The following is a 25,402-nucleotide window of genomic DNA, read 5'->3' as shown; positions in this document are numbered from 1 at the left end:
GACACGGCATGAGTCAGTGCCCTGATCACTGCCAAAGGGGAACTGTATTTCCAAGGGGACACAAATCACTTTGTTAAAATACTAAAATACAACCGAAGCTTGCCACTACCCCTACTCCCCACTTGAGCTCAGCTTTAGGGTCCTTGTAGACCCCCCCACCACCACCTCTTTTAACAGATATTACGTCCAAACAGTGAGGGATACAGTTAGGAGGAAAGATGAAGGCACAGAAGCATGAGCGTATTCCCCACCATGGGACTGGGGTATTTATCTATATATATTTATAACCCTGTCTTTAAGCAGGAGGAATTTTTCTTCTACACATCCTCCCGCTAATGGCCACCCTTCCAGGTCCTCTTCGTCTCGCCTGGTTCCTACACACAGCCCTCCTGCCCCCTGCATCACTGAGAGCCAGCCCTTCCCCTTTTTACTCTGAGAGATTTGCCTCAGCATCTTGAAATCCTGACAGCAGAAGAAAATGCTCTGCGCTTTAAGCCTCTGAAATAAACAGTCATTACTGGTATTTGGCCTGGTGTTGTCTGAGTGAAATACAAGGTGAAAGATAATTCATCCTTTAAGTAATTTGGTGCCAAATCACTTAGAGACCTATAAACTGTAGTGACAAGATGTATCTTGGGTCCTGTTGCGAAAGGTAAACCTCACCATAACCTTTCCTTTGCTTTGAAATAACGCTTGCACAATTACACTGCAGAGGTCTCCTTGTGCCTGTCTCGTTCGATTACCCAAAGACTCCGGTGTTCTGCCTGAAAGATTGAGACAATTTGCACTGTATCAGGGATGTCCAAAACAGAGAGAAAAATGCATTTCCAGATGCACTGGCCACACAAGTGAGTCTAGACTCGATTTTTAAACATGAGAATATCGACAGGCTCTCTGTCTCCTTGTGACAGGGGATCACTCTTCATTGTGTGAGCGTATACATGTCCAAGTACCAACCTAAGCCACGGAACAGCCTCCAAAAGGCTGAATTTGACAACATACTTGTCTGTTATGGACCAGCTGAAAACCTGCCTCATTTGGCCATTCAAGAAATTAAGAGAGACCTCACCGCGCTGTGCAGGAGAGGTGGTCCTGCTGCCTGCTCCATCCACTCCTGTGACCCCACCATGACGTCTGGAGGAGGGATTCTCCTTCACTCACCAGCACTTTGTAGTTGAGTATGCCCTTGGGATGCACTTTTCTTGCTGTGATTTTCTTGCCCCCCCTCCCAGGCTACAATTGTATACAACAGTTCAGCAGTTCACACCAGAAGTGGAGTCCCCCACAGCCTGAGCCCCCCCACGTGAGGGGGGCACCTCTTTCCTTTCTCTCTCCTCCCACCACAGGTAAGCTATCCATCAATGGGCCAGTTCTGCTGAAAGTAGCGAATGATTAGTAGCAAGATTTCTGAACGACAGCTCAGGCTCACATTTCCCAGGGGCTTCTGTTGCACGGGGGCAGAGCATTGCCCTTTCCCTTGCCCTGTGATACCACTAAAAATATCAGTGCTCTTCCAGGCTTGAATGCTGTTAGCTCCATAACTACGCATGATTATTTACAAAGACATGCTTAATTCCTGGCCTCAAAGAAGAGGCTGTTCCAGACCACCACCAAAGTCTACAGGAATTTTCCTTTTTAGTAGCAAGCTGTAAATAAGACAAAAAACAGCCCTTCCTATATACCCTGCAACCTAAAAGTGCCATTTATCAGCAAATAATAATCTCACTTGAAATCAGTAGGATTATTCAAGTGTACCAAAACAAGGCCGTTTGAGAAGAATTAAGCCTAATTAAGGTACAAAATGATGAAAGCAATTTACAAATAACTGAGGCGGAAGGGGACATGCTGTTCTGGTGGGTGATGTTTGCTTTATGGTCCTGTTACGCTCTGAGGCAAGAGATGGATTCTTTCCTGAGGAAGAGCTTTAAACAAGGGAAAATGACAACAAAATAGTGGGGACGTGGTACTGGGAAAAGGCAACAACAAGAATATGGTAAGGGCCAATTTTAATGGAGATAGATAGGTATCTACTTTCCATTATCCATTATCTATTTATCTGTCTGTCTATTTATTTATCCACAAGAAGTGCAGAAGGTAGATCTGTCGTAGCTGGTATCTACAGAACGGGTAATATTTCCATTCTAAAAAAAAAATAAATAAAAGGGAAGTTTTTAGACAAAACCCTAATGTCATGTAGTTGCGCTATTTCCCCTTAAAGAAAATATAAAGTATTTACCATGGTTGCACTAGCATACAGTGCCTCACGGGACACAGAGTTCATTTTTCTGTGTTCCATTGTCTTTCATGGTCCTGTCTCTTCCTGGAGGCTATATTTTCCCTGAAAGAGGGAAGGTTGGTGCATGACAGAAGACACAGTTCAGCCATTGAACGTGGCCAACCATAACAGCAGGGACCACTGGGAACCCAAACTCAACTCCCACCTGGGTTCCTTGTTTTAGGGAAGTGCTCACCCTTTGTGGTGGTCTGAAAAGTATGGCTAACCTAAGGTACCTCATGTGAAGTGTGAAAAGCATGAATTATGTTTTTACTTTGTAGGCCTTATTATCAAAAACTTTGGAAAAAAAATGCTGAAAAACTTGTTTTCCTAACACTAGGCAAATTCATAAGTCACCCACACCATGTTATCAGAAGGTGAAATATACCTAAATAATATAAGAAAGTTTCAGAATAAAAAAATAACACAATGTTCCCCAGATTTTTTTTTTTTTTGCTTTTTCCCTCAGGCTGTACTGAGATTTTATTAATTTCCCTGAAACGAGGAGAGATCTTTTCCAGGAAACTGAACCAGCAGGTTGGTCACCAAGCTTCACATGTCTCCAAGCTGACACTTATTTGCCAGGTTCTGCCCTGCTTCTTTGTACATTGGGAAAGTGAAGGCAATGAGCTCTTTTTCCAGCATTTCCATTTGAGCCGTAATGTCTGACACGGTGTTTTTCACAGCATTCAGCTGTAGTTTCAATTTCTTGTACTCTTCCTGGTAGAATCTCCCCTCGTCGTGGAGAGGATGAGGTCTCTCTCTGTCCCCAGGGAGGCGGTTCTCTCTCAGGAAGACCTGGAGGATCTGGTGTAGGTTGTGGAGAGCCTGGAGGATCTCATGATCATCCTGCGTGCTCAGGGCAGCCTTGCTCTCACTCTGGGTTGGAGTGATGCTCTCTGCTTTAGCTTCGTGTTCCCGCTGGGGCGCTGGGCCAAGGTTGCCTTCTTCTACAGCGTCTTTCCGAGCTGAGCTGGCATCTTTGCTCTCTTCATGAACCACAATGACTTTTTGGTCTTTCCAGATGCTGGGAAGAGTTTTATTCTCCTGCTGGAAAACCTCTAAGACTCTGTTCTTTTCCCTGACCACCTGTAAAGCTTTGCTGCTTGGGCTAACCTGGAAGCCTAAGTTCCTCTCCTGAAAGAACGGGAAGAGCTTCTCCTTCTGGAGGCTTTGCTGGATGGTATCATTGTAAATAACCTGGACAGTTTTGTTCTGGGACTGGAGACATTGTAGAGCCTGGTTCTCTTCCCAGAGCATCCTGTTCTCGATCCGGAGGACTTGGTTTTCCTCCCAGAGTGCTCTGTTCTCCTCCCAGATGCTCCACTCATTCTGTGCCTTCTTGCCAAAGAGTTTCTGATGGGGAGCAAAAGGTGGCTGGCAGTACGTCTCGTTCACCCACTTACCATCGATAAAGACAAACGTCTCATCCCTCAGCTTCATCCGTGGGATGGCATAATCCGCCTCAGGCCTTGTACACTGCATGCTCTGGTTTGTCAGATCGAAAGCAGACATGGCCTCCCTTTAGTAAGCTGAGGAAGACTGTGAAAAGGTTTCTCCCAGGACTTCTGCAAGAGGCCACAGATCGCTAGCGAGGAGCAGATGACAGAAGCTGGAGATGACACAGAAGCTGGAGAAGCTTGATTGGGACTGAAAGAACAGGGAACATAAATAAATGCACAGAATTACGTCACAAACTGGGATCAGAATTAAATTACATTACATGACAGGAACAAACAAATAACTCTGTTCCCACAGCTGGATGTGTTGGCTTTTGACACTGGAAAGTAAGGAATACACCAGAAATGGTGTCTCAGTGAAAAAAAAAAAACAACTTTGAAACTGTCCCTAACAGCATCTTTTTCTCGTTGGTGCTCAGTAGCCTTTGTTAACAGGATACCACAAAATCATGGCAGCATTTGTGCTCTTTAATCTTAAAATCTACAGAACTATGAACAGGGAGAGCACCGAGTGATACAAAATGCACAAATAATTAAAAATCCAAACCAAAGCACCAGGACCAGGAGGGCTTTATTGCTCTCCACATGTTTTTTTCTGACAAGTTCCCATCATCGTGTTCTAAAAACTGTCACAACCCATAGATAAGTCTCCATCTTTCTTCTCCTTTCTCCCCAGTAACTCTGTTCTCGATATCCTCTGATAGCTCTATTATTTTTCTTGCTCTCTAGACTTGCAACAGTGCTTGCTCATCTTTTTCCTACAGTCCTTCTGCCTCTTCTTCACATCGCCAGAAAGCCCTCTCTTTAAAATCCATACTGCTGGGTCATACTGCCAGTGCTTCATATCCCAGCCCCAGAAACCTTAGACTCATCTGCTCAGCACACGTCCTTCCTTCTGCCCAAAATGTTGCTGCTTAAACCACCTTCTGGTCATAAGCGAGCCTGAGCAAATGAAGGATTTCAGTCTTCTGGCATGAATTAAAAAGGAACATTTTGTGCCAGAAAGGTCTTATTTTCTGCAGTACTTACAAAAATTACATCAGTTCGATTTTCACAATGAAGTCATACGAAACAAGGTTGAGCTATTTGTCATACGAAACAAGGTTGAACTATTTTTTAAAACCAAATTGTTGGTACTCTTGAAGTTTCCGTTGTCAGCCCCAGGATGGGGAGCTAAATCAGCCACAGGGGGATCTAATTCCTAAACATCCAGATGAGAGGAGGAAAATAACCAGTATCATACGCCAAGCCCTACCTGTCACTGAGTTTCGTGGGGGAGGAAGCAAGATTTGCTAAAGCCACTTATATTTAATGTGTTTATATGGCATGTTTTCAGGATAAACAGAGAGTGTATAATATATATATATCATCGAAGGATGTTCTCCTGGGGACAACTGAACTTGACAGCATCTCTGTCAGCTCTTTTTTGCACTGCAGGGGAGATGTCAACCCAGGCTTCCACGGTGGCAGGGGAGCATTTCAAGTTCTGCCACCTCCCTCACCCTATTCCCAAATCAAAAACTTCTGCAAAAGGATGGGGAAGTGGGATGTGCAGGCAGGGCTGGGGGAAGCCACGCGGAATCAAGTAGAACAGGGTATTTTGGCAGCACCCCATCACGTACCTGCACGCGCTCACCTGCTGGTTGGAGGCGATGACCTTCCCGCTCCCCTGCCAGGCAGCCTGGTCCCCACTTGGTTTTTCAGCCTGAGATCGTGCTCCGGGACAAGCAGGCGGCCAACTGGGGCATCCTGGGGACACTGTGGTGACAGGGAACAAAGGGAACCGACTGTGATGCGAGCACCGCGCCCCAGAGCCAGCCCCCACCCCAGCTGGTGCCGGCCGCTCCCTACAGACATCGCGCTTTTCCCAAGGGTCGCCTTTGATTTTTCCCAGTGTTGTGCTTTTGGGTCATTTCTCATGGAAATGACCTTTCTGGTAGCTCAGCTCTCATGCCCTTTCTTGAACCCAAAGGCTTCCCTCTGCCTTTGATGCTCATAACTTGAGAGCGGCTGAGATGGCTTCTCTCTCCGTCACACTCCTCTAAAACAGATTTTATTTTTACTCTGAACCTTCAAATTAAGTCACTTGCTGAGCTGATGCTGATACAGTCAAAAATCACTTCCTCATATGCTCTATGACAGCAGATGTTATTTTCCAAGGACAATGTAGCTTTGGAGTTTGTCTATAAGTTAAGGGACAGACTATCACTGAACCTTATTAAGAAGAAAACAGAATATGCAAGGCATCCATGCATTATGATATTTAGATATTATTTGAAGCAGCTATTCCCACTTCCATATCTTTATGTTTCTAATAATCTTATTCTGTTTCTTATTTGCTGCATCTTGGATGTGGATTTTTTTAATTAGGGTTCCTGAATAATAAATACAGCAATTAATTTCCAGTGAAAATTACCAGCTTGACATCAGCCCCAAGGTGACTGTTATTGCTTTAGGAAGCTGAAGGTATAGTTCAGTTTTGGTGTTAGGCAAAGTTAATAAACTCAGGTATAAAGTTCTTCTCTGTAATTTCTTCCTTGTTTCTATTTCATCTGAGACAACAACAAAAAATAAATTTAAAAAAAACCATCAGGGGTTACTATGGCAACTCCCAGGGAGCAGCATCCTCCTTTGTTCGAGTTCCAGGATCCTGCAAAGGAAAGCAGGAAAATATTCCCTAAAGAGAAAGGAAAAGACGACATCCTGGGGTACTCGTGCTTGGCCTTCTATCAGACGGTAATTTCAGGATGTTCTCCAGGTGCAGCAGCTCCCAGGAGAGGTGCTGAACTTTTGAAGACCTGAGGCTTTGGACCACTGAAGCAGACCTTAGATGAAAAGTTTTAAGGTCCAAGAGCTGGCTGGAAACTGAGTTAGCAGAGACAAGCGCAGCATAGGACTGGTCAGCAGGTAAAGCCTGCTTAATCCAGAGGTATTGAGAGCTAAGTTAGCAGTGTACCTTCACCTTTTCTTGTTTTCCTGAAAGCTGGACAAAGTGCTTCTGGCAAGTCATTTCTTTGCTGAAAACCATGGCTTCAAATACTAGTAAATTGGGATCAAAATTAGTGAGTATCATCAGATGTGCATACACATATGTGGAGACATACATCAGAATTGGAAAAGCTGCAACAGTTCACAGCAGAATTTTTCATAGCAGCTACACTGATTTCTGAGCTGGACTCTCCAAAGGACACAGATGTCATTCGCTAAACTGCAAGGGCAGAAATAATGCTGAGTGTGTTCCCCTCCCTGCCAAGAGACGAGTAACCCCTGCTCTGTAGGAAGGGTTTGAACCAACTTCCCAGCTGAGCGCTTTTTCCACTCCTTCAGACTATTTGGTTCCTCCAGGTGAAGCTGTTTCATAATACAAAGAACCCAAAATTAATTGGAAACGAAGGCATATTCCCCTTCTCTCCTGCACACCCTACACCAGGCTTCTTCTCAGAGCTTACCCAGTTCTGGAAATGATCCAGTGGGAGCACGTGGATGATCACCCCACACACGCATACACACAATACTCTCCAGTTTGGAAACCCAGCTCCATGCTGGGCTGTAAGAGATCACCAGCAGGCGCTGGGCTGGAAAAGGAGGGAGGTGGAGGTCTAAACTGATGCTGTGAAGATTTAGCAGGAAGGACCCTGGAGACCCCATCTCACCCCCTTCCCATTGAGAATAGTGGCATGTACCTAAAGCAAAGTTCAGGTCTTGCTTTCCTTTGCTTTAGGGCTTAAAAACCCTGCTAAAGTGCCTGTAATCAAAACAATCTGCTTTTTAATAAAAGCATAATGTTTCTATTCTCTTCTTCTTTTTTTTTTTTAATAAATGTTTTAAAATCCTAAAACTTTGTTTAATAAAGCCAAAGGAATCTGCTTGCACTTTTTATCACCCCAAACACATTTGTGCTTCTGAAATTCCTGCCTCAGTTCATGTCAGCACAGGCTGCTGACCCCACGCTGATCCCCTGTCCTCCGGGGCATTATGCCTTCATGCAGATCCCACCGAGTCACTAAAAAGATTCTTGCGTATTTGAGTGATCTCGAATTCTCTCCTGACCTGAATTACTGGGTAGGGAGTAAAAATGATGTTTTGTCAGCTTTCACGGTAGTGATGTGCCTGGAGTGATATGTCAGCGCTGTATTCTGCCCGGGACGAGCTGAGTGCACTTGGTCAGCAGTGTGAAATCAGTAATGAAAGCCTCCAGAGCAGGGTTTTTTTTTCACACTGATAAATGGCTCGAGGGGCGCACCTATGTCATGATGTATTCGGACTAATTGCCCTTCCAGGGACTGCACCACAGCACTGCTGTCAGTGTGCCTAAGTAACCCTCAAACGTACAATGTCCTGCAAAAAAAATCTCTGCGTGCCCATGCCAGCACCGTCCAGGATAGCTAGGTCAGCTGAGAGCTGGGTCCTTCTATACCTTGCCTCTCTACAAAGAATATATAAAAGAAAGAAAAAGTTTCTTTTGGGACATTGAGCAAGCCATCTGTTTCCTTAGCCCTGTTTCCTCAAGCATGCAGTGAGTTTGGGATGCTGACTTTTTGATGTACGCTGTCAAGAGAAGTTAATTCTTATTTGTACAGCGCTTTGAGCGTGAAGAGCACTTTGGTGAAGCAGCCCCATGCACCAGCCTTGTTTATCTCCATGACTCTAATACACGCGGTGTTTACAAGTTGAAAAAAAAATAAAATAAAATTGATGTTTGCCAGTAAGTGGCATCTTACGGAGACGTCAGGCTTTGAGTTGTTCCATCGCAGATCTCATTCCCACTTTGCCTTTCAGCCTCTTTCAGCTGTGAATATTTCCTGTGCGCAGTCTGTTGGTCAACTCTAAGCCATTGCTTGTCAGTGCTACTCCTTTGCACTCTGTCTCTGTGGTATATGACTCGTGATCCTTGCCAACAAAATGCTCGCAGCCCAAAAGTCGGTGGCTCCATTTTTGATTGACAGCGAGAAAATTGAGGATTCAGGCTTATTAAGAAAGCGCTAATAGTGATTTATGGGGTCCTGTACATTTTAATCTAGAAAAAAAAATGAAAATCATCTAATTAGCTAAGTGTGTAATCCTGTATATTAATTGTCTATTAGCCACTTCTTAATTATAATGGAATGCTTATCAAATAACATGTGATGGCCACGTAGTACCAATTTAAGTCATTATCAGGCTAGCTCCTGCTTTAATAAGGAGCTGGTTTATAGAAATCCAACCACTGCATCTTGTTTTAAAAGCTGTAAGGAAGAGGGGGTTAAGATCTTTAAAAATTAGTATCCCACTAGGATTTACCAGACAGTATACTATAAACAATTCTACACGAGGAATGATGAAAGCCACATAAAAAATCCGTTCAGATGCTAACCCAGATGATTAAACAGCAGAGCATGGTGGGAACCTACAAGGGAAGAAAGATGTCCCTCATTTAGAAACACTGCCAATCTCAGGCATTTCCTGACTCTTGACTCTTTGACTTTACAGCCTTAATGCTCAGCTGACCTGTGTTTGTGCATGGGCAATTTCTGACACTGTTAATTAGAAGAATGGAGAAAAATTGATTTGATACAACAGCGTTGCTATTCACACCTCACCTGCAGGATGTTAGCATCTCCACAATTTGAGATAAGCAGGGTGTATTTCTGCAAGAGTAATAATAATAGCTATTATTTTATACATCAAGCTACGCTACGTGGCACATATGCACCTGTACACCACAAGGTCACGTCTATGGGTTTCATGGGTACATACTGATGCCCAAGAAACCTGAAGACCCCCAAATTCCAGTTTTGGATCTGTGGGATGGACATGGTTTCCTAGCGTTTCGCCACAGCCCAGCTCCATCAGCTACTTTGCACCTCTTCTTGTGTGTCTTCCCATCACTGCTGCCCCAGGTTTCTTTCTCCTTTTCCTGTGTAGCTCATCCTACAGATGCCATTGTCAAAGAGGATGAATACACAGGGTGCCAGTCTGCCTCCTCTGATTTTAGAAAGCCTCTTCCCTCCCTGCCTCATGAACCAGCTTGTTCTGCTCTTATCTCCATGTGCCACCCCTTGCTGCTTGTCTCCCTCAAATTTCATACAACAGATAACCTCCGTTCATCCTTCAAGAAATCACAAAAGTGCTTACTTTGAGTTACACTCATGTTCTAATGAGCAAACGCTCTTCTGTACAACTCGCCTGCTGTTTACAGGCATTCAAGACTTGTTCTCTCTTTTTTTTTTCACCAGGTCTTTAGGGGCACAGGAACTGTTTGGTAATCTCACTACAATCAAAACCACTCTCTACCCAGCAGGTTTCTGTAGCGGTAGCTTCATCGCCTGAATTTAGCACGGAGCTCAGCACCCAGCTCCAAGGACTGTCCTTCCACAACATTTTTTTTTTGCCTATGATTGCACCCAGGTTTTGACAAGCATCTTACTAATAATATAAATAATAATAATAATAATAATAATAATATAATAATAATACAGAAGCTTGAAGGGTCTTTCAAGTGACTGCTGAACAGAGTAGGCTTACCAAAAATATGCAAAAAGCATAGGAAAAAAAAAAGAAAAAGGAATACAGGATTATAATAAAACTTCTGACATGGAGTGGTGCTGAAATTAGACAGTTTCAAGCTCTTTGGAGCCACTGGTTTAGCTGTCTAGCATGTATCATGTTTTGATGGGCCACAGCACACTTTTCTCAGAGGAATGTGATTTTAACACCTGTTCATCTCAGGGTTTAAATTGCTGCTGGAGTACCTTTTTAATGGTTTGCCAGAAGTAGAGAGATCTCAGCAATAAAAGAAGAGAATAAACAGTTAGATCTCAGGTACTATTGTTAAATACACCTAGGAACAGTTAAAATGCAATTTTAGAAATGTTACGTAACCCCTTGGAAGGGTTTTATGCCAGAGAAACAGCCCTTTTTATCCATTTCCCTCTACTTTCAATCTGCCAAGTTTTTCCCAGGGTGATTGGAGGTCGCAAAAGTTGCCTGTTGTTATAAAGCTACCTGCACACATCTGTGCAAATCTGGGGTCACTGTCTGTCCACGCCCTCTGTGGTGACACTGGGAAAATAACCAGAGCCAGAACACGCACCCAGTCAGAGAAATGCAATGAGAAAGAAATAGGTTAAACTGTCTTCGTACGTGTCCGGAGGATATCGTTAACATTAATGTAGTCATAAAGCAGCACCTGCTGGCTCGACGCAGCAAATCTTTGCCTACTCCCAATTAACTCTTCAAAAAATAATAGAGAACGGTTTTCCCCCATCTGGCCCCAAGCACAATAAGTTGTTTCCTGCTAAGCATTATTAATTATGATGTCCCGGTTTCTTTGCCTCGCTCAAATGAGCAGTCCCATCAGTGACATAAGCTTCATAGTAAGGTGTAGCTCAGCAGGAGCTCTCATCCATCGCTGTCTTCTACTACATAAAGCATCAGGGCCAAAGTTGTTGCCTGGTCCCAGCTGCCAGCCCCCTCAGACACCAGCAGGCATCGCTCCTGGCCTGAAGAGCACTGGCTGTGCAAGAAGTGAGCCTCTTCTGCTTGAGGAAAAGACAGTTTTCTGTCTTCTGTTTCTGTTTTCTTTTTCTCTTTTTCTGTAAGCATGGAAAAGATGGCAGAAATACACAAGATCCATGCAAATATTTTGCGTGGTAATTCTTAACATTTAACGTGGGCATTGGCGTAGAAATTATCAGCCACCTGGACTTTTAGTACAAGGTGCACAGACAGTGTGTGGCAGTCACCCCATTAACTGAAACTCCATTTTGCATAAGACAAACATTGAGGTTACACAGCATGCTGACGGTACACCTCCCATCTCATCAAAGTTGCCTTCTGCATAGACAGAATCAGGATAAAATCAGAAATATGATTTACTGCTTAGATTTGTTAATGTTTTCCAACTTATTATGGACCAAGTACACTGGTGCCTCACTGCTGAATAGACGAACACACAAGACACCGCCTCTCATAGCAGAAAGACAGTAATAGGACAATAGATCCCATCTAAAGTCATCCTGACATTAGTTTGTAGCTCGTGGAAAGCTGCACAACTGCTCCTGTAAACGTGTGCCAGCTTGCATGTTTATTCACAGGTTTGAACTGCATGCGAAAGAACAGTTGTCCTGGCTCGAATATCTCTACAAAACCTTTTTTTTATATATTTTTTTATTATTATTTTTTTTATGAGATTGTAAAGTCCTTCCTGAGCCGTAAAATGTTTTGTATTATTTGCTGCTGTGATTGTCACATCTTCTCTATCTAACAAGGCACCTGGAGACCGTCCTCCTATCTCTAGCTAAGATTTCTACCTGACACTAATAAGAAGCGAGCGGCTCGACACCACCTTTTTGAGGCAGAAAGGGGCACTCGGGTGACCTGGGAAGCCTCATCTGAAATGACTGAACCAAAGCCTGTCAGAAGCTCACAGACAAGGTACATGTCATCAGCCCGTATCTCCCTCACCTTCCACCCCAATGCTGATTAATTTCTACAAGTCTCATCGCAAGAACTGATGAATGACAGAAAGATATTTCTGTGGCTCTCGGACCAATTTTTTTGTGGCACATCTTTATCTTCTTTGCCTGATTGATCAAAGATGCTGTTATCTGCTGGACTTCAGAGTCTCATTGACTAGGCTTTCCCTTGCAAACCCCAAGCCTTCAAAAATGATAAAACTGGCTAAAAACAAAGACTGATTAAAAAAATGAGAAAGTGGGGTCTTTTTGCTTGACATCTGGATTCTGGATCTTTTTAGAGGTTAAATTTCCCTTGCACCCCAGGGAGTCAGAAGGTCATTTTCTCTCTTTTCTTTCTTGCTACAACCCCATTGATGGAGCTGAGCTTGGAAGGGACGTGCCAGCTGCTGGGAGGCCCATGGTGAGCCGTGAGGCTGTAATGGAAGCACCCATCCAGCGAGGGGAATTTATGATTTCTGTGCTAAACGATGAGTCAACTGTCTAATCATTTGTCTTCGCTTTATCATATCCTCTTTTGCTCCGCAATTTTCTTCCCAGAATGTGCTTTCTTGTCACAGGCAGGCTGAAAGACCACACTATGAGCATCTATGTCGTTCAGCTCTGCCTCGGAAGAGAAAGACAGATAAATGACTAGCCAATGCAACTGTTAGCAGCCTTTACAGTCTTATAATTTCTGTTACCTGCCACTATCTCTGTGTCCTTCTTTTTGCACCAGCTCCACCCCACCAAACAACGAGCCCTTATAAACCATCTCCAACCATCTCCACTTACACCTACACGTAACCCTCATGTTTCCCTTTCTGAGGAAGCCCCAGGCGGTTCTGTTCAGAGGCAAAAATTTGCATGCAAGAAACATGCTTGAGCAAATGAGACCAGAAATTGCTTTTCCTGTCACTGCAATGTGCCAATTCTGATGTGCAACTGCCACCAAAGCATACCTATGGGTGATGGTTAGGGCTGAGCTGCAGATCTCTGGGGAGGCCTCCTAAAGAAACTGCTTCTGAGATATAGCTGAATGTCAATATTGAGTGAAATTGTCTCTTTCTGTATGATATCTTACTTTTTTTTTTCCATACAACAGAATCACTGAGAAACTTCCTAAGTGAAAAAAAAAAGATGCGGTAATAAGAACTGAACTAAAATCTGGTCTCAACATGAAGTTTACTAAAAAGATACTTGTTTTAAATGCCTTGTCACTTGTATGTGCATTTAAAATAAATTATAGAGATAGTTCCTCTTCATTACGCTGACATCTCCTTGTAGTGTGTCTGAGAAACCACAGGTACAAGATCACACACATGTCACTGGGCAGAGTGCTTGTGGTAATCATTTTCATGTGGAAAAATAAGCCCTTGCAGGATCGTATATTTGATGTCATAACTTCTGTTAATGCCCACATCAATCAGAATGTCAAAGCTGTTTACAGCCCATGCCTGGATATTTCCAGCTTTTGACATGTTATGTCAAGGAGAACCAGAATCCTTGAAACATAATTTTGTCACTCTCTCTCTCTACTTACTGGTTTGGGGGGTTGGTTTTTGTTTTGTGGGTTATTTTTGTTGTGGTTTCTTGTTTGTTTGGTGGTTTTTTTTTTTGTAAACTCTTCATCTCTTTATTACATTTTCAGCTGCTTCAGGGTCCCACAGGCATCTGCTCATTAGTAACGTCAAGATCACATTGTTCCTTTTCTGAGAGAGTGCTCCGCGTTTCCCATAAAACTTACCATACTTCTTCCTTCTTTTTCTTCATTTTTTCCCTTTCGCATTTAACACCTCTATGAGCAAGTAGTCATTTGCCAATTATGATTTGTGCCTCTTTGGGGTTTTGGCCAAAGTTTAGGACTAACTTAAGATATAATAGTCCAGGAGGAGGGTGTGAGAAGGAGGAAGGGCTGCAGGATCTATAAGTCTGGAATTATAAATGACCCTTTCTTCTATATTTTTGCCCAGAATAAAATCATGGCCAAATCCAAAGATTTATCCCCATGCATACCAGGTACCACATAACAGGGACTCTGGAGTCAGGTATTTCAGCCTACAAAGACATGGCTCTCATTAAGCGAGTAAGTACCAGCACAGAAAATTTCTAGGAGCATCTACTGAGAAGAGACAAGCCCAGATGCGCTTTACAGCATCACCAAATGAGGTTAACTCAGCCTGACGGAATGGCCTTAGGAGAACTGACAAGGATCCTGTGAAAAATGAATAGGTGCACTTCTATTCAAAGGACAGAATATCTCAGAAACGGGCAGGGGAGGAGGGAGGAAAGTACAGGAGGGTATGAGAGGGGTCAAAAGCAGTCCAAAACTTGTGCAGACAGCCAAAGCGTTAAAAACAAACCAGTACTACTCCGAGACCTTGGTCATAAAGTTTAATGGCTTGTTATCTTTACGAAGCCTTCAGCAATGTAGAAAGAAATGTCTGTTTCCCCTCACTTTACATCTTTACTGATGGACACTTTCTTTTCTCTCTCTCTTTCTCTCTCTCTGTTTTAGTCTAAACAATATATCTGGTGTGAATGTGACCATAAAGCAGACTGCTAACAGGAACAGAGGTGTGTGCTGACTGGAAACAGCCCAGCTCCCGTCCCTTCCCAAGGTCATTCCTCTTTAGCCACATCTGAGGACACCGAGCCCAGTGGGAAACCTCAGACAAGGACAGAAAAGGGACGATGCGACCCAGAAATTTGCTGTGATGCGTGCCTGAGTACAGCGAGATCCCAGGCCTTTGAGGTGTTGTCAAACACTGTCTTCCTTCACAAAGTCCGGGGCCAGGCCAGGGGCAGTGGGCACCGAGGGGCAGGCAGGAGGCTCCCTCTGAGCACCAGGCAGCACTTGTGTGCTGGGCGGGCGGCTGAGCACTGGCCCAGGCTGCCCAGAGAGGCTGCGGGGTCTCCTCCTGGGAGAGCGGCACGAGTGAAACACTGGATTTTAAAATCTCCTGATACTTTTGCATGAAGGGCACTGTGAGCCTGACTGACAGACTGACGGGATAAAGACACCAGGAAAACATCGAAAATTTAGTTTCACTAAAAGTCAAGAGAAAGAACTGCAAAGCCCTCCAAATCTTGCTGCAGGTAGGCTTTCCCACGGATTTAATGGAGGGAAAATGTGCAAATTCCAATAGATCCAATTTTTAAGTCACATTAGAGATTTGAGATGCTTCATCTTTCTTTATACCATATGAGCTGCAGACTTTTTATTTCCCAGAATCTACTAATAGCAAGCCCTATAATTAGGTATCTGTCCTTCGCAATCAGCACTACAGCTTTCTGTTCATAGGAGAAAAATTATAGGGTGGGAGAACCACTCAAGAGCATAGGAAAAAGCTGTCACTGGTGTAGTGTGGCTGGTTAATGACTTCAAAAACGTCATTAGGAGAGAACAGTTCCCTACTTTTGTGATGGAGCACGCTAATAAGTACGCTCTTGTTCATTTGTCTGTCTGATTGAACCCGACTCGGGTTTGGGGTTCAAACTCGTTCTCTCAGCCTGCAGTAGTTAAAGAATACATTTCTTCTGATTTCTTCCTCTTCCATATCCATGAGCCAAATGACTGGCCACGGACACTTCCTACTCATTAGCACTGGTCAAGATTGGCTTTTGAAGTCTGATAGAGCAATGTGGCACAGAAAGACAAGCAGGACAGATGCTGCCCAGGTTTCTACCCCCCTATTTTGCCCCAGTTTAGGAGTGAGAATCAGGCCGATATACATACAGTTTGCTGGCTTCTGTTCTTTGATTTGCAATTGGAGAGCCCAATTGTCAGCAGGTGAGAGCCAGGCTGTCATCTGAGCATCTTGGAAAGCTCTGCGTAACAGCAGGAGGAGGCTTCAGCGTAAAATGTTGGCCCATTGAAGTCACAACGGCATCAACAAAATCAGGGATTTTACATTCAAAGGCAGACACATTTTGCCAGTTTTATTAAAGCTATTAGAAGCAACAGAGTAAAAATTAATCTGATTACATTGCCCCCCTCCCAGGCAAAAGTCTGCTCTTTGCTACACTGTGCTGTGAGCCCAAACAACCCCGTGAACCATTCTGCTGGGGTTCCTCCAGACCATCTTTTGAGGCTTGAAAAGTAAATTTCCCCACCAAGCTGAATTGGACTGCATTTTTAAAATTAATTTCATGCCAGCACAGCATCCTGTTCTTCCCTCCAGGAAAACTGCCTCCGGAGTAAGGAAGGAGACAGCTCTCGGAGATAATCTTCTGCCCAGCATTTACCCAATAGTCTTTTCATCTCCGAGGTTTCCAGAGCCAGGAGGGTTATTTTCAGGGCCACACATATTCAAATTAATGCTAAATCAAAAGGACTGCCTGCTGCGGAGCTTGATTAGATTTGGACAAAGAATATCGCTTTCTGAAGTCAGCACCAGTGTAGAGCTTTTTTTTTTCCACCACCTAATCACGACGGTGAGGACGTAAATCACGCAAATTGCCACGAGATGGATTGATGAATGTGCACTGCAGGAACTCCAGCTTCAATCCACCTCGAGGTCACCACTGAAGAAGGTCCCTTCCTAGGGCTGGTATCCTACTGCCTGACACATCCAGTCCTTAACCACACTTTTTTGGGTGAGATGAGGCATATACCACCTTTCCTTCTGTTTTGTCTGTGACCTATCCTGTTAACTGCAAAACGAAGCCTGCTAAGTGTCTTTGCTTTAGAGCCTTCCTGTGATTTTTTTTTTTTTATTCACTTACAACCATGCGCTCAATAATTGGATGTAAAGCAAAATTCTCAGGAGCACCAGCAAAGTCTGCAAGTGCATGGGAATTCAGCCTTCTCAATATTTATGTTTAGCATTAAATACTTCATGCAAAAATAATGACTTTGACTCCCGAGGCCTTCCCTCTCTTATCTCAGAAATTGTTCGTACACATGCTCCGGGATCTCTATGCAAATTTTAAAAAGGGATTAAGTTGTATGCGTAGTAAATCCTGCTTTTATATTAAATGGGTAAGGACTAGCGGAGGACCTTTGGATTAAAAACAGGTCCCTGTTTGCTGAGCAGACTAAAGTGCTGAGTCCTCTGGATACCGTGCCATGCAGAACCGACTTTTTCCTCGCAAAATTTGAGTCAGTTATAAAATCTATAGTATATCAGAGGTATATACTATACAATATATGATTTTGCTGTAAATTTCTGTATTTCGGGGAACCCCACCTACCCCACAGAACCACTCCCCAGACCCCATTAGCAGCTCCATTGCATGCAACTGGTTCTTCCATCTGGGTGCCCTGAGGGCACCTCATTTTGGGGACACAAGGTGAAATTCTCAATCACATCTGCCTAGCAGAGGGGAGGAGCAGTGCCCCTGGCCACAGACACGAAGAAAAGCTCCTCCAGCCTCCCCTTATCCATTTTATCTTCTTAGACTGCATGCAAAGGTCAAACCCACTGACATTTCAGTGCAGTTTTTACCGCTGTCCCACCAAAGAGGAAGACCAGGCTGTGCCGTCAAGCTGAAGGGCACGTAAAGCTCCACAGGCAGCCTGCCTTCATGGTCACTGACCTTGTCACATTTTGTTTGGTTTCACCTGTTGTCATTTTTTTTTCCCTGTAAAACAAAATTGGCTGCAAAGAACAAAACACAGCAGAGACACGGCTACACACATCACGTTGTGAGATGGCACACCTCACAGCTGGATTTCAGCAAGCCCTCCCTCACCACGCGGCTTTCCTTCCAAGGAACCTCTGAATGAAATGAAGAAGCAATTTGTGCCTGAGTCATTGACCTTTGCGGCTTCATGAGGACACCAAGCCCTTTCAGCTCAGACACTCGGCTGCCAGAAGAATAAGTAACCTTACTTCACCCCCAGCCCTGCTGAAATATCTGGGGCGGGTTGCAAGCTGGCAGGATCCACCATACCCTCACCTACTGGGATGTACTGGGCTAGCAATGGAGGGGTGTCCAGCAAGGGGGGAGCACCGTTGCTATGGCCCCAAGGGACCACGACGGAACAAGGGGACAATCGGACAAGGAGACAACAAGAGGCCGAAGACCACAAACCCTCAGGGCCACCAGGGGCCAGAAGGGTGTCCTGGACATCTCCCCACCGCTGGGTCTCTGCCTGCCCCTGGTTGGCCTGGAGCGGGGTGGTTTCCACTCCTGCTCTCCTGGATGCTCCTGCCCAGAGAGGTAAACCCGTCCCCTGGGGTTTTACTTGGGGGGAAATTTTACAGCTTGCCCAGCCGTGACTGTCAGATGCTGCTTTACAGCTTCTTACCTGTTTCCTTGTTGATCCTGTTTTTCTTGCTCTTCCCCCGTTTTCCCTTTCCCATAGCTGATGAGAACTGAACCCCTGCAGGCAGGTTTGGAGGTGGGATGGGAGAGGGGAGATGTACAGAGCCAACCATCCTCTCTGGAATCAGAGTTGAAATTAGGAACAACTGTGGGCCAGACCCTACTATAACGTACCTTAAAAGCAAACAAACCCCCAAAAATCCCTGTCTTCCACCCAGATCTGGACCTGGTGAGAGCTGGAGGCAGGTGAGACCCAGGGGCTGGCAGGCCCTAAAAACAGCTCATGGGGACAGCACAGTCTTGCAGGTGACCTTTTCCCAAGGCATCTGCTGGTAGCATGCAGGCTGTTTAGAACAGTGGGTGGATTTTAGGGGATTTGGTATGACTGTCCCAGATGGGTCAAGAAGCTCCTGGCTTCTTTCTGATTCTCTGCTATCTCTACATAAACAAGTTTCTCATTCATTTGTCTCTTTCCCTTTGTAGGTTTGTTTTTGTTTTTGTTTTTGTTTTTAGGTTATGCTTTCATAAATTTCTGCTTCAGAACTTGTAACATAAATAGTCAGTTTTGTGAATATATGTGTTTTTTTCCTGAGATTCACCATAGCATTTGTATTTCCTGATGCATACTTTGGAGGCCACAGCATAAAAAAGAGGCTCAGTTGAATAGCATAAGTATAGTTTATTCTGTCAGGGGAGGGAGGAGGCATCAGATAGCTTCTTAGCTCTTTCACAGCATGACTGCCTGCGTATCTGTGATTTATTCTGCTCTAAACCTGGAGTAACTTCAGCTATTCAATATTGCTGCAAATTTACACCATTGGTGTTTCACTGGCTGTGTCATGACTACAACCTCTAGCTTGATGCTTAGCGACCAATGGATTAATTATGTATGATTTGGCACCTGTAAGAAGTGTGTTGTGATCTCTCCTAAAATACTTGGCTTCTGCCAAGGGCAGGGCAACAGGCAGTGCTGCTTGGGCTTCCCTCTCGCATTGCTCAGTGTGAAGCAGGCGGGACTCTGCTAAAACCACCACCAGCAGAAGACCTTCGTGTGGATGAGAGGGTCAGGTCCTGCGTGCAGAAACCAGCACAAAACATCTCTGCCCGCAACTTGCTGCAGTGCTAGAAATCAAAACTGCAGATAGCAGTAACTTCAGCTCCACGCTGCCTCGAGCCCAGCACAGCAAATCTCCCGTGGCACTGTCGGACAAGTCCTTGCCCTTGCAGAGCAGCATTATTGAAGGATTTCTGTGCATTCACTCTCATTTCAGCTGGCTTCTTGCGTCTCTTGTGACACAGACCCCAGAATACACACTAATGACCACGATTTACGACACGAGCTGTTACGTTTTACTGTGTCGTGTAATTGCTATCCCATTGAAGAGGGATGCTTGCTGAAGAATATTCATGAGCTGTAGCTCCTCAGCTGTACAGCAGGTGCCCTATCTGTTCCGTGGCCCAGATGATGGGATCTGATAAAATCAGATTTATTTCAAAATACCAGTAGTTGATAGCCTGATTCTGCATGTCCCTCCTAAGCAGGGTTGCTGTTTGCACCTAGAGATTACAAATGGAAAGGAAGAGAAGTTTCTTTTCCAGTTTACCAGAATAAATGACTTTAACTCTTAATTTGCAGGTGGTGAGTGCTGGTCAACTGGTTCTCATCTGTGCTCCTGCAGAAGTAGTCTAGTCTTTATAACCTTGGAGCTGAGAGACAGCAGGGCACTGCTGTGATGAGCATGGCCGGCTCTGCACCACTGGCACTCCTGGATGTATAGGGTGCCATAGGTGCCAGGGCTGCACAACAGGATCCCACTCCAGATTTTTCTCTGTGATTTACAGCAAACGATTACTCTCCAAGTGTCTTTGAAAGTGCAAGACGGAGTTATTTTAGGAGATTGTTTTCTCTGCAAGGGTAGTGGTTGTAACATGGAATTTGGAGATCTAGTCTGGACACAACTGCAGTGGCAGAAATGCATTCTGCTTTCTTTTCATGGGCTTATTCTCTAATTAAAGCCCATGATTACTTAAATATCTATGTGCGTATCTTTTAAATATGTGTTTATATTATGCACTGTATTAGGAAAGTAGTCAGGAAGATTCCCTCTGCAAGCGCAAACATCCTGAGATACCAAAGAAAGCAGAGGCTGACCAAGCTCATATTTACAAAGTATTCTCTCCAGACCCACTGCAGAGTGGAAATCCCCCCGTAACGTTTGTGCATGAAAGTCTCTCTGGCCTTGTGTACATAGCAGCCCTTTTGGGACATGCACTGGGAGCTTACGACTGAAATTAATTTAGTTGACATTTCTTGGTACGGCACTGAGTTTAATCCTCATTTGATGGCATTGTGCTCTGTGCTTTCTGCAGCTGTCTGGGGAGCTACAGCAGTACAAATAATACCTTTTCCCTAGGGATGATCTGGTGGGGAAGGCATCATCTCTGACCACGTGTTTGCCGCACCTGGCCAGGGATGCTGGGTCTCATCAAGAAAATTGCTGGGCAATGTTTTCCTGGTCCTTGCACTCAAACCCAGGAGGACCACGACCCAACAGCCATGGTCACAGGGCTGTGGTTGAGGTGGGGCACGAAAGCAAGAGCGAATTAAATATGGGGGCAACTGTGCCAGCAAGGCAATTTGGCTTTTATTAACAGGAACAAAATCATCACTCTCCCTTTGTCTCCTGATGAATCGGAGGAAATTGCCTCCCAAGCCCTTAGCCTTCCAGCTACTTCAGCTGTGTTTTGTTTCTCCAAGATTCAAATATTCTGACTAGATTTCAGCATATTATTATGAGAACAGAAGAGATATACAGAAAGTGAGGCTTCAGAGAGGAAATAGCCAATAAATGTGGCTTTAAATTCACTTGCTTTTTATGGAGAGCTCTGATGTCATGGACAGATACGGCTTTGGAGGAGATGCATTGCTCTGCTGCAGATGTGTTTCTGAATGCTTACTGGACGATCTCCTGTGGCATTGTAATGGGCAGCTTACCGTTATCTATTAGATTTTAAGCCTGTCATTCTGATGTGACTGATTTTTCTATTTAATACATGAACTCTGAGCTTACAGAAGCAAGAGCACTTTTCTTTGTGTGGTGGTAGTATTTGGTCAGACTGGGGAAATGTTTATTTGCATTTTGCAAAAAAAAAAAAAGGCTAGGTTTTGTAAGGAAAGCACGTATCAGGTCAAGTGAAAAATTTGATGGCTTAATATCAAAATCCCAGAATGGTTCATGATAGAGAGAGGGAGGCAAAGTTCCAAAGCAGAAATTTTTAATTTTGGCACTCTCAAAATATGGCATGTCATCCCTCTAATTTGCCATGGGCTTTTTGTTTCGAACATTTCTTTTGATGAAAGCAAGCATGCACACATGCACAAAAAACAACCCTCTTTAGAATTCAATAAAATGCTTCATTTGATCCTCTTCAATTTCCTGGAAAAGTTCAACATGAGCATTACAAGTACCGCATTTCTACCAATGGTGGTGAAACTGCTGATCCATTAGCTACAAAGCTTTGATGAGCCAAAAATGAGGAGAGGGTCTTCTAGAAACTACTGTAATGCATATTACTCAGCAGGACCATCCCAAGCAGAGTGAAAGCTCAGCCTAGTAGGTACGGCATGAGCGCAGAGACAGAGGTTGTCTGGTCTGAAGGTTTAGATATAAGATTATCAAAGGGTTAGCTGTCTAGTTTAGTGCAGAGCAACACAGGGAGAAAAAGTCCATTTCAATGGACACGGGGCTATCACTCAACAATTATCACAGGCAAAACAGACTCAGCACAGGGAGATTAATAAAATGTATCACCTATTACTAACAACCTAGAACAGTGAGAAACACACACACACAAAATAAATAAATAAATAAATAAAAACACCTTTCCCCCATCCACCCTCTTTTACGCCCTCCCTCCCCGGGGCCTGCTCCTGGGCCGCAGCCTCCTCCAGGCCACATCCACCTGCTCCACCGGGGGCTCCTCCACGGGCTGCAGCGTGGAGATCTGCTCCGTGTGGGACCCATGGGCTGCAGGGGGACAGCCTGCTCCACCAGGGGCCTCTCCACAGGCCGCAGGGGAACTGCTGCTGCCTGCCTGGGGCACCTCCTGCCCTCCTGCTGCACTGACCTGGGGGCTGCAGGGCTGGTTCCCACTCCTTGCTCTCCCAGCTGCTGTTGTGCAGCAGATTTTTTTGTTTCCCCTTTCTTAAATCTGCTCTCATAGGGGCACAAACAACATTGCTTTTTGGCTTGGCTCTGACCAGTGGCAGGTCCCTTTGGAGCTGGCTGAAACTGGCTCTGATCTGACATGGGGCAGCTTCTGGATTCTTCTCACAAAGGCCACCCCTGCAGGCTGCCACTACCAAACCCTTGCCACGTAAACCCAATACAAGGTCTCTGAGCAGGGCTTGGGGCAGGTGACCTCCAGAGCGCCCTTCCAGCCTCAGCCACGTGCTGTGATTCTGTGACTTGACTTCCAAACTCCAGGTGGAGGGATATTATTATCATCACTGTTTGCTTGGCACTGGTGGGGCACATCTGGAGTGCTGTGTCCAGTTCTGGGCTCCCCAGTACAAGAGACATGGGCATACTGGAGAAAGTGCAGCAAAGAGCCACCAAGACATGTTAGGTACTGCAGTCAGAAAGGCTGTAGGATCCCCGTCTTAGGAGATATTCACGATTTGACTGAGAAAGTCCCCGAGCCTCCTGATCTAGTGGACTTGCTTTGAGGAGGGGTCTGGACCACACCATTTCCAGAGGCACCTTCCAACCTGACTTGTTCTGTGAGTTTATGATCATGAAAACTTGACAAAAGAAGGAAAAGGACAGTAGTACAATGATCAGTAGTGTTACAGACATCAGAAATGCTTTAAAGTATGGTTAAGAAGCAAAGGAATATAAAAACTTTCTTACAAGAGAAATATATAGTATTATATATATAATATATAATGATATTTAATATATAATATATGCATGATAGTATTGGTCATAAAATGCAGAAATAACAGACTTTTCCAAAAAGCTGGTTCTCTGAGAAGTTGAAAATCAAGCAGTGTAATTAGACAGTATGATAATATTTCCTGTCCCAGCAATGAAGGATAAAGTGTTAGTCTGCCACTAATAAAGCTAGATGCTTTAAAATCAGCAGATGTAGACAGGCAGCCCAGATCAAATAGTACTAAAAGAAAAACCTGGGTGGTCTCCCTGCACCACTGGTATTGCTTTTCAGATGTCCTTTATTGGAAGGAAGGTTCTAGACAACTGATAAAATATATCCTGAGAGAAGGATAAGTGGAGAATTAATAAAAAAAAAAAAAACCTTAATGTGAACCAATACACAGTTAGAGAATATATCTTTTGTCCAACCAGCTCATTGATTTCTTCTATTGATACTTTATATGTGTGCCTCTTTATAGTATTTGACTTGATTCTGCTAGGAACTTTAATAAAAAAAACTGAACTAGGTCAGCCCTGTGGATTGAGACCTACTAACCAACACGTCTCAGTCTTTAGTACTTGATAAATCCTATCGTCAACAGAGTAGAATCATAGAATCACAGAATGGTTTGGTATGGAAGGGACCTTAAAGATCACAGAATCACAGAATCGTCTAGGTTGGAAGAGACCTCCAAGATCATCTAGTCCAACCTCTGTCCTAACACTAACAAGTCCTCCACTAAACCATATCACTAAGGGCTACATCTAAATGTCTTTTAAAGACCTCCAGGGATGGCAACTCAACCACCTCCCTGGGCAGTCCATTCCAATGCCTAACAACCCTTTCAGTAAAGAAGTTCTTCCTAACATCCAACCTAAACCTCCCCTGGCGCAACTTTAGCCCATTCCCCCTCGTCCTGTCACCAGGCACGTGGGAGAATAGACCAACCCCTACCTCGCTACAGCCTCCTTTAAGGTACCTATAGAGAGCGAAGGAGTCTTCCCTGAGCCTCCTCTTCTCGAGGCTAAACAACCCCAGCTCCCTCAGCCGCTCCTCGTAAGACTTGTTCTCCAGACCCCTCACCAGCTTCATTGCCTGGACTCTCTCAAGCACCTCCATGTCCCTCTTGTAGCGAGGGGCCCAAAACTGAACTCAGTACTCGAGGTGCGGCCTCACCAGAGCCGAGTACAGGGGGACAATCACCTCCCTAGACCTGCTGGCCACACTGCTTCTTAGACAAGCCAGGATGCTGTTGGCCTTCTTGGCCACCTGAGCACACTGCTGGCTCATATTCAGCTGCCTATCACCCAGTTCCAACCCCCTGCCATGGGCAGGGACACCTCCCACCAGACCAGGTTGCCCAAAGCCCCATCCAGCCTGGCCTTGAACACCTCCAGGGATGGGGCAGCCACAGCTTCTCTGGGCAGCCTGTGCCAGGGCCTCACCACCCTCACAGTGAAGAATTTCTTCTCAAAAACAGAGCTGACTGTGACCCTACCTCATCAGTGTCTGCACTGTGGATGGTGCTGTACTGTTTTCCTTGGCATTTGTCTAGTGTCTTCCTAGAAATTTCCAATAACACAGACTCCCCAGCCTTCCCAGACAGGCACCCCTCCACGTGGTGCTGCTCTTTGAAAGGCAAATGCAGAGGACTCGAGTTAGTGATCTTCACCAGGTGCCCACATAGTGAGATGTACCTCCTGGTGTGACTCCCACCAGAGAAGCCCAGCCAAGAGGCAAGATTCTGGTCCAACTGAAGAGTCCCCTGACCACTCTGCCCACATGGATGTAGAGGGCTGCATAGTCTGGAGTTGACCCAGATGGGAGCCCCAAAGCTGACACCCAGGCCACAGGAAGGCTGTGGGCCTCCTGCATCTGTAAAACAGCTGGAAACAGCTGTCTTAGTTTGCAGTCATTGCGAGCAGAGGAGCATCATGCCCAACGGGAAATGGAAGGGAGAAGTGGGCAGGGGAAGGGGAGGTTGAGAAGCACTAGTGCCGCCAAACTAACCTTATTATTTT

The 25,402-nt window shown here is 44.8% G+C and overlaps 2 protein-coding genes across 9 annotated transcripts in view; one reads left to right on the top strand and one right to left on the bottom strand.

Annotated features, from left to right (window-relative positions):
- Positions 1-2,711: 2,711 nt before the first annotated feature.
- CBY2 (chibby family member 2) lies at positions 2,712-5,512 on the bottom strand. 4 transcript variants are annotated; one of them, XM_013179542.3, is made up of 2 exons: positions 5,358-5,512; positions 2,712-3,925 (listed from the first exon to the last, which is right to left on the bottom strand). In XM_013179542.3, exon 2 carries the CDS (start codon positions 3,788-3,790, stop codon positions 2,828-2,830), a length of 963 nt encoding a protein of 320 aa, XP_013034996.2. In that variant the 5' UTR covers positions 3,791-3,925; positions 5,358-5,512; the 3' UTR covers positions 2,712-2,827. The 4 variants fall into 4 exon arrangements, with proteins under 4 accessions (XP_013034996.2, XP_013034997.2, XP_013034998.2 ...); XM_013179543.3 differs by having other exon boundaries at positions 5,372-5,512; XM_013179544.3 differs by having other exon boundaries at positions 2,712-3,914; positions 5,358-5,510.
- Positions 5,513-18,195: 12,683 nt separating this feature from the next.
- ERICH6B (glutamate rich 6B) overlaps positions 18,196-25,402 on the top strand; it is a 30,393-nt gene continuing 23,186 nt past the window's right edge. For 4 of the 5 annotated variants that reach the window (XM_066988551.1, XM_048046929.2, XM_066988561.1 and 1 more), the window contains exon 1: positions 18,199-18,338. The gene's annotated coding sequence lies outside the window, so the exon portion shown is untranslated. Of the gene's footprint in view, positions 18,339-25,402 lie in introns of all 5 variants that reach the window. The other variant, XM_048046927.2, reaches the window with a different exon arrangement.

Source organism: Anser cygnoides, chromosome 1 (assembly GCF_040182565.1).
Source record: "Anser cygnoides isolate HZ-2024a breed goose chromosome 1, Taihu_goose_T2T_genome, whole genome shotgun sequence".
Classification (NCBI taxonomy): Eukaryota; Metazoa; Chordata; class Aves; order Anseriformes; family Anatidae; genus Anser; species Anser cygnoides.
This window is presented reverse-complemented; position numbering and strand designations above follow the sequence as displayed.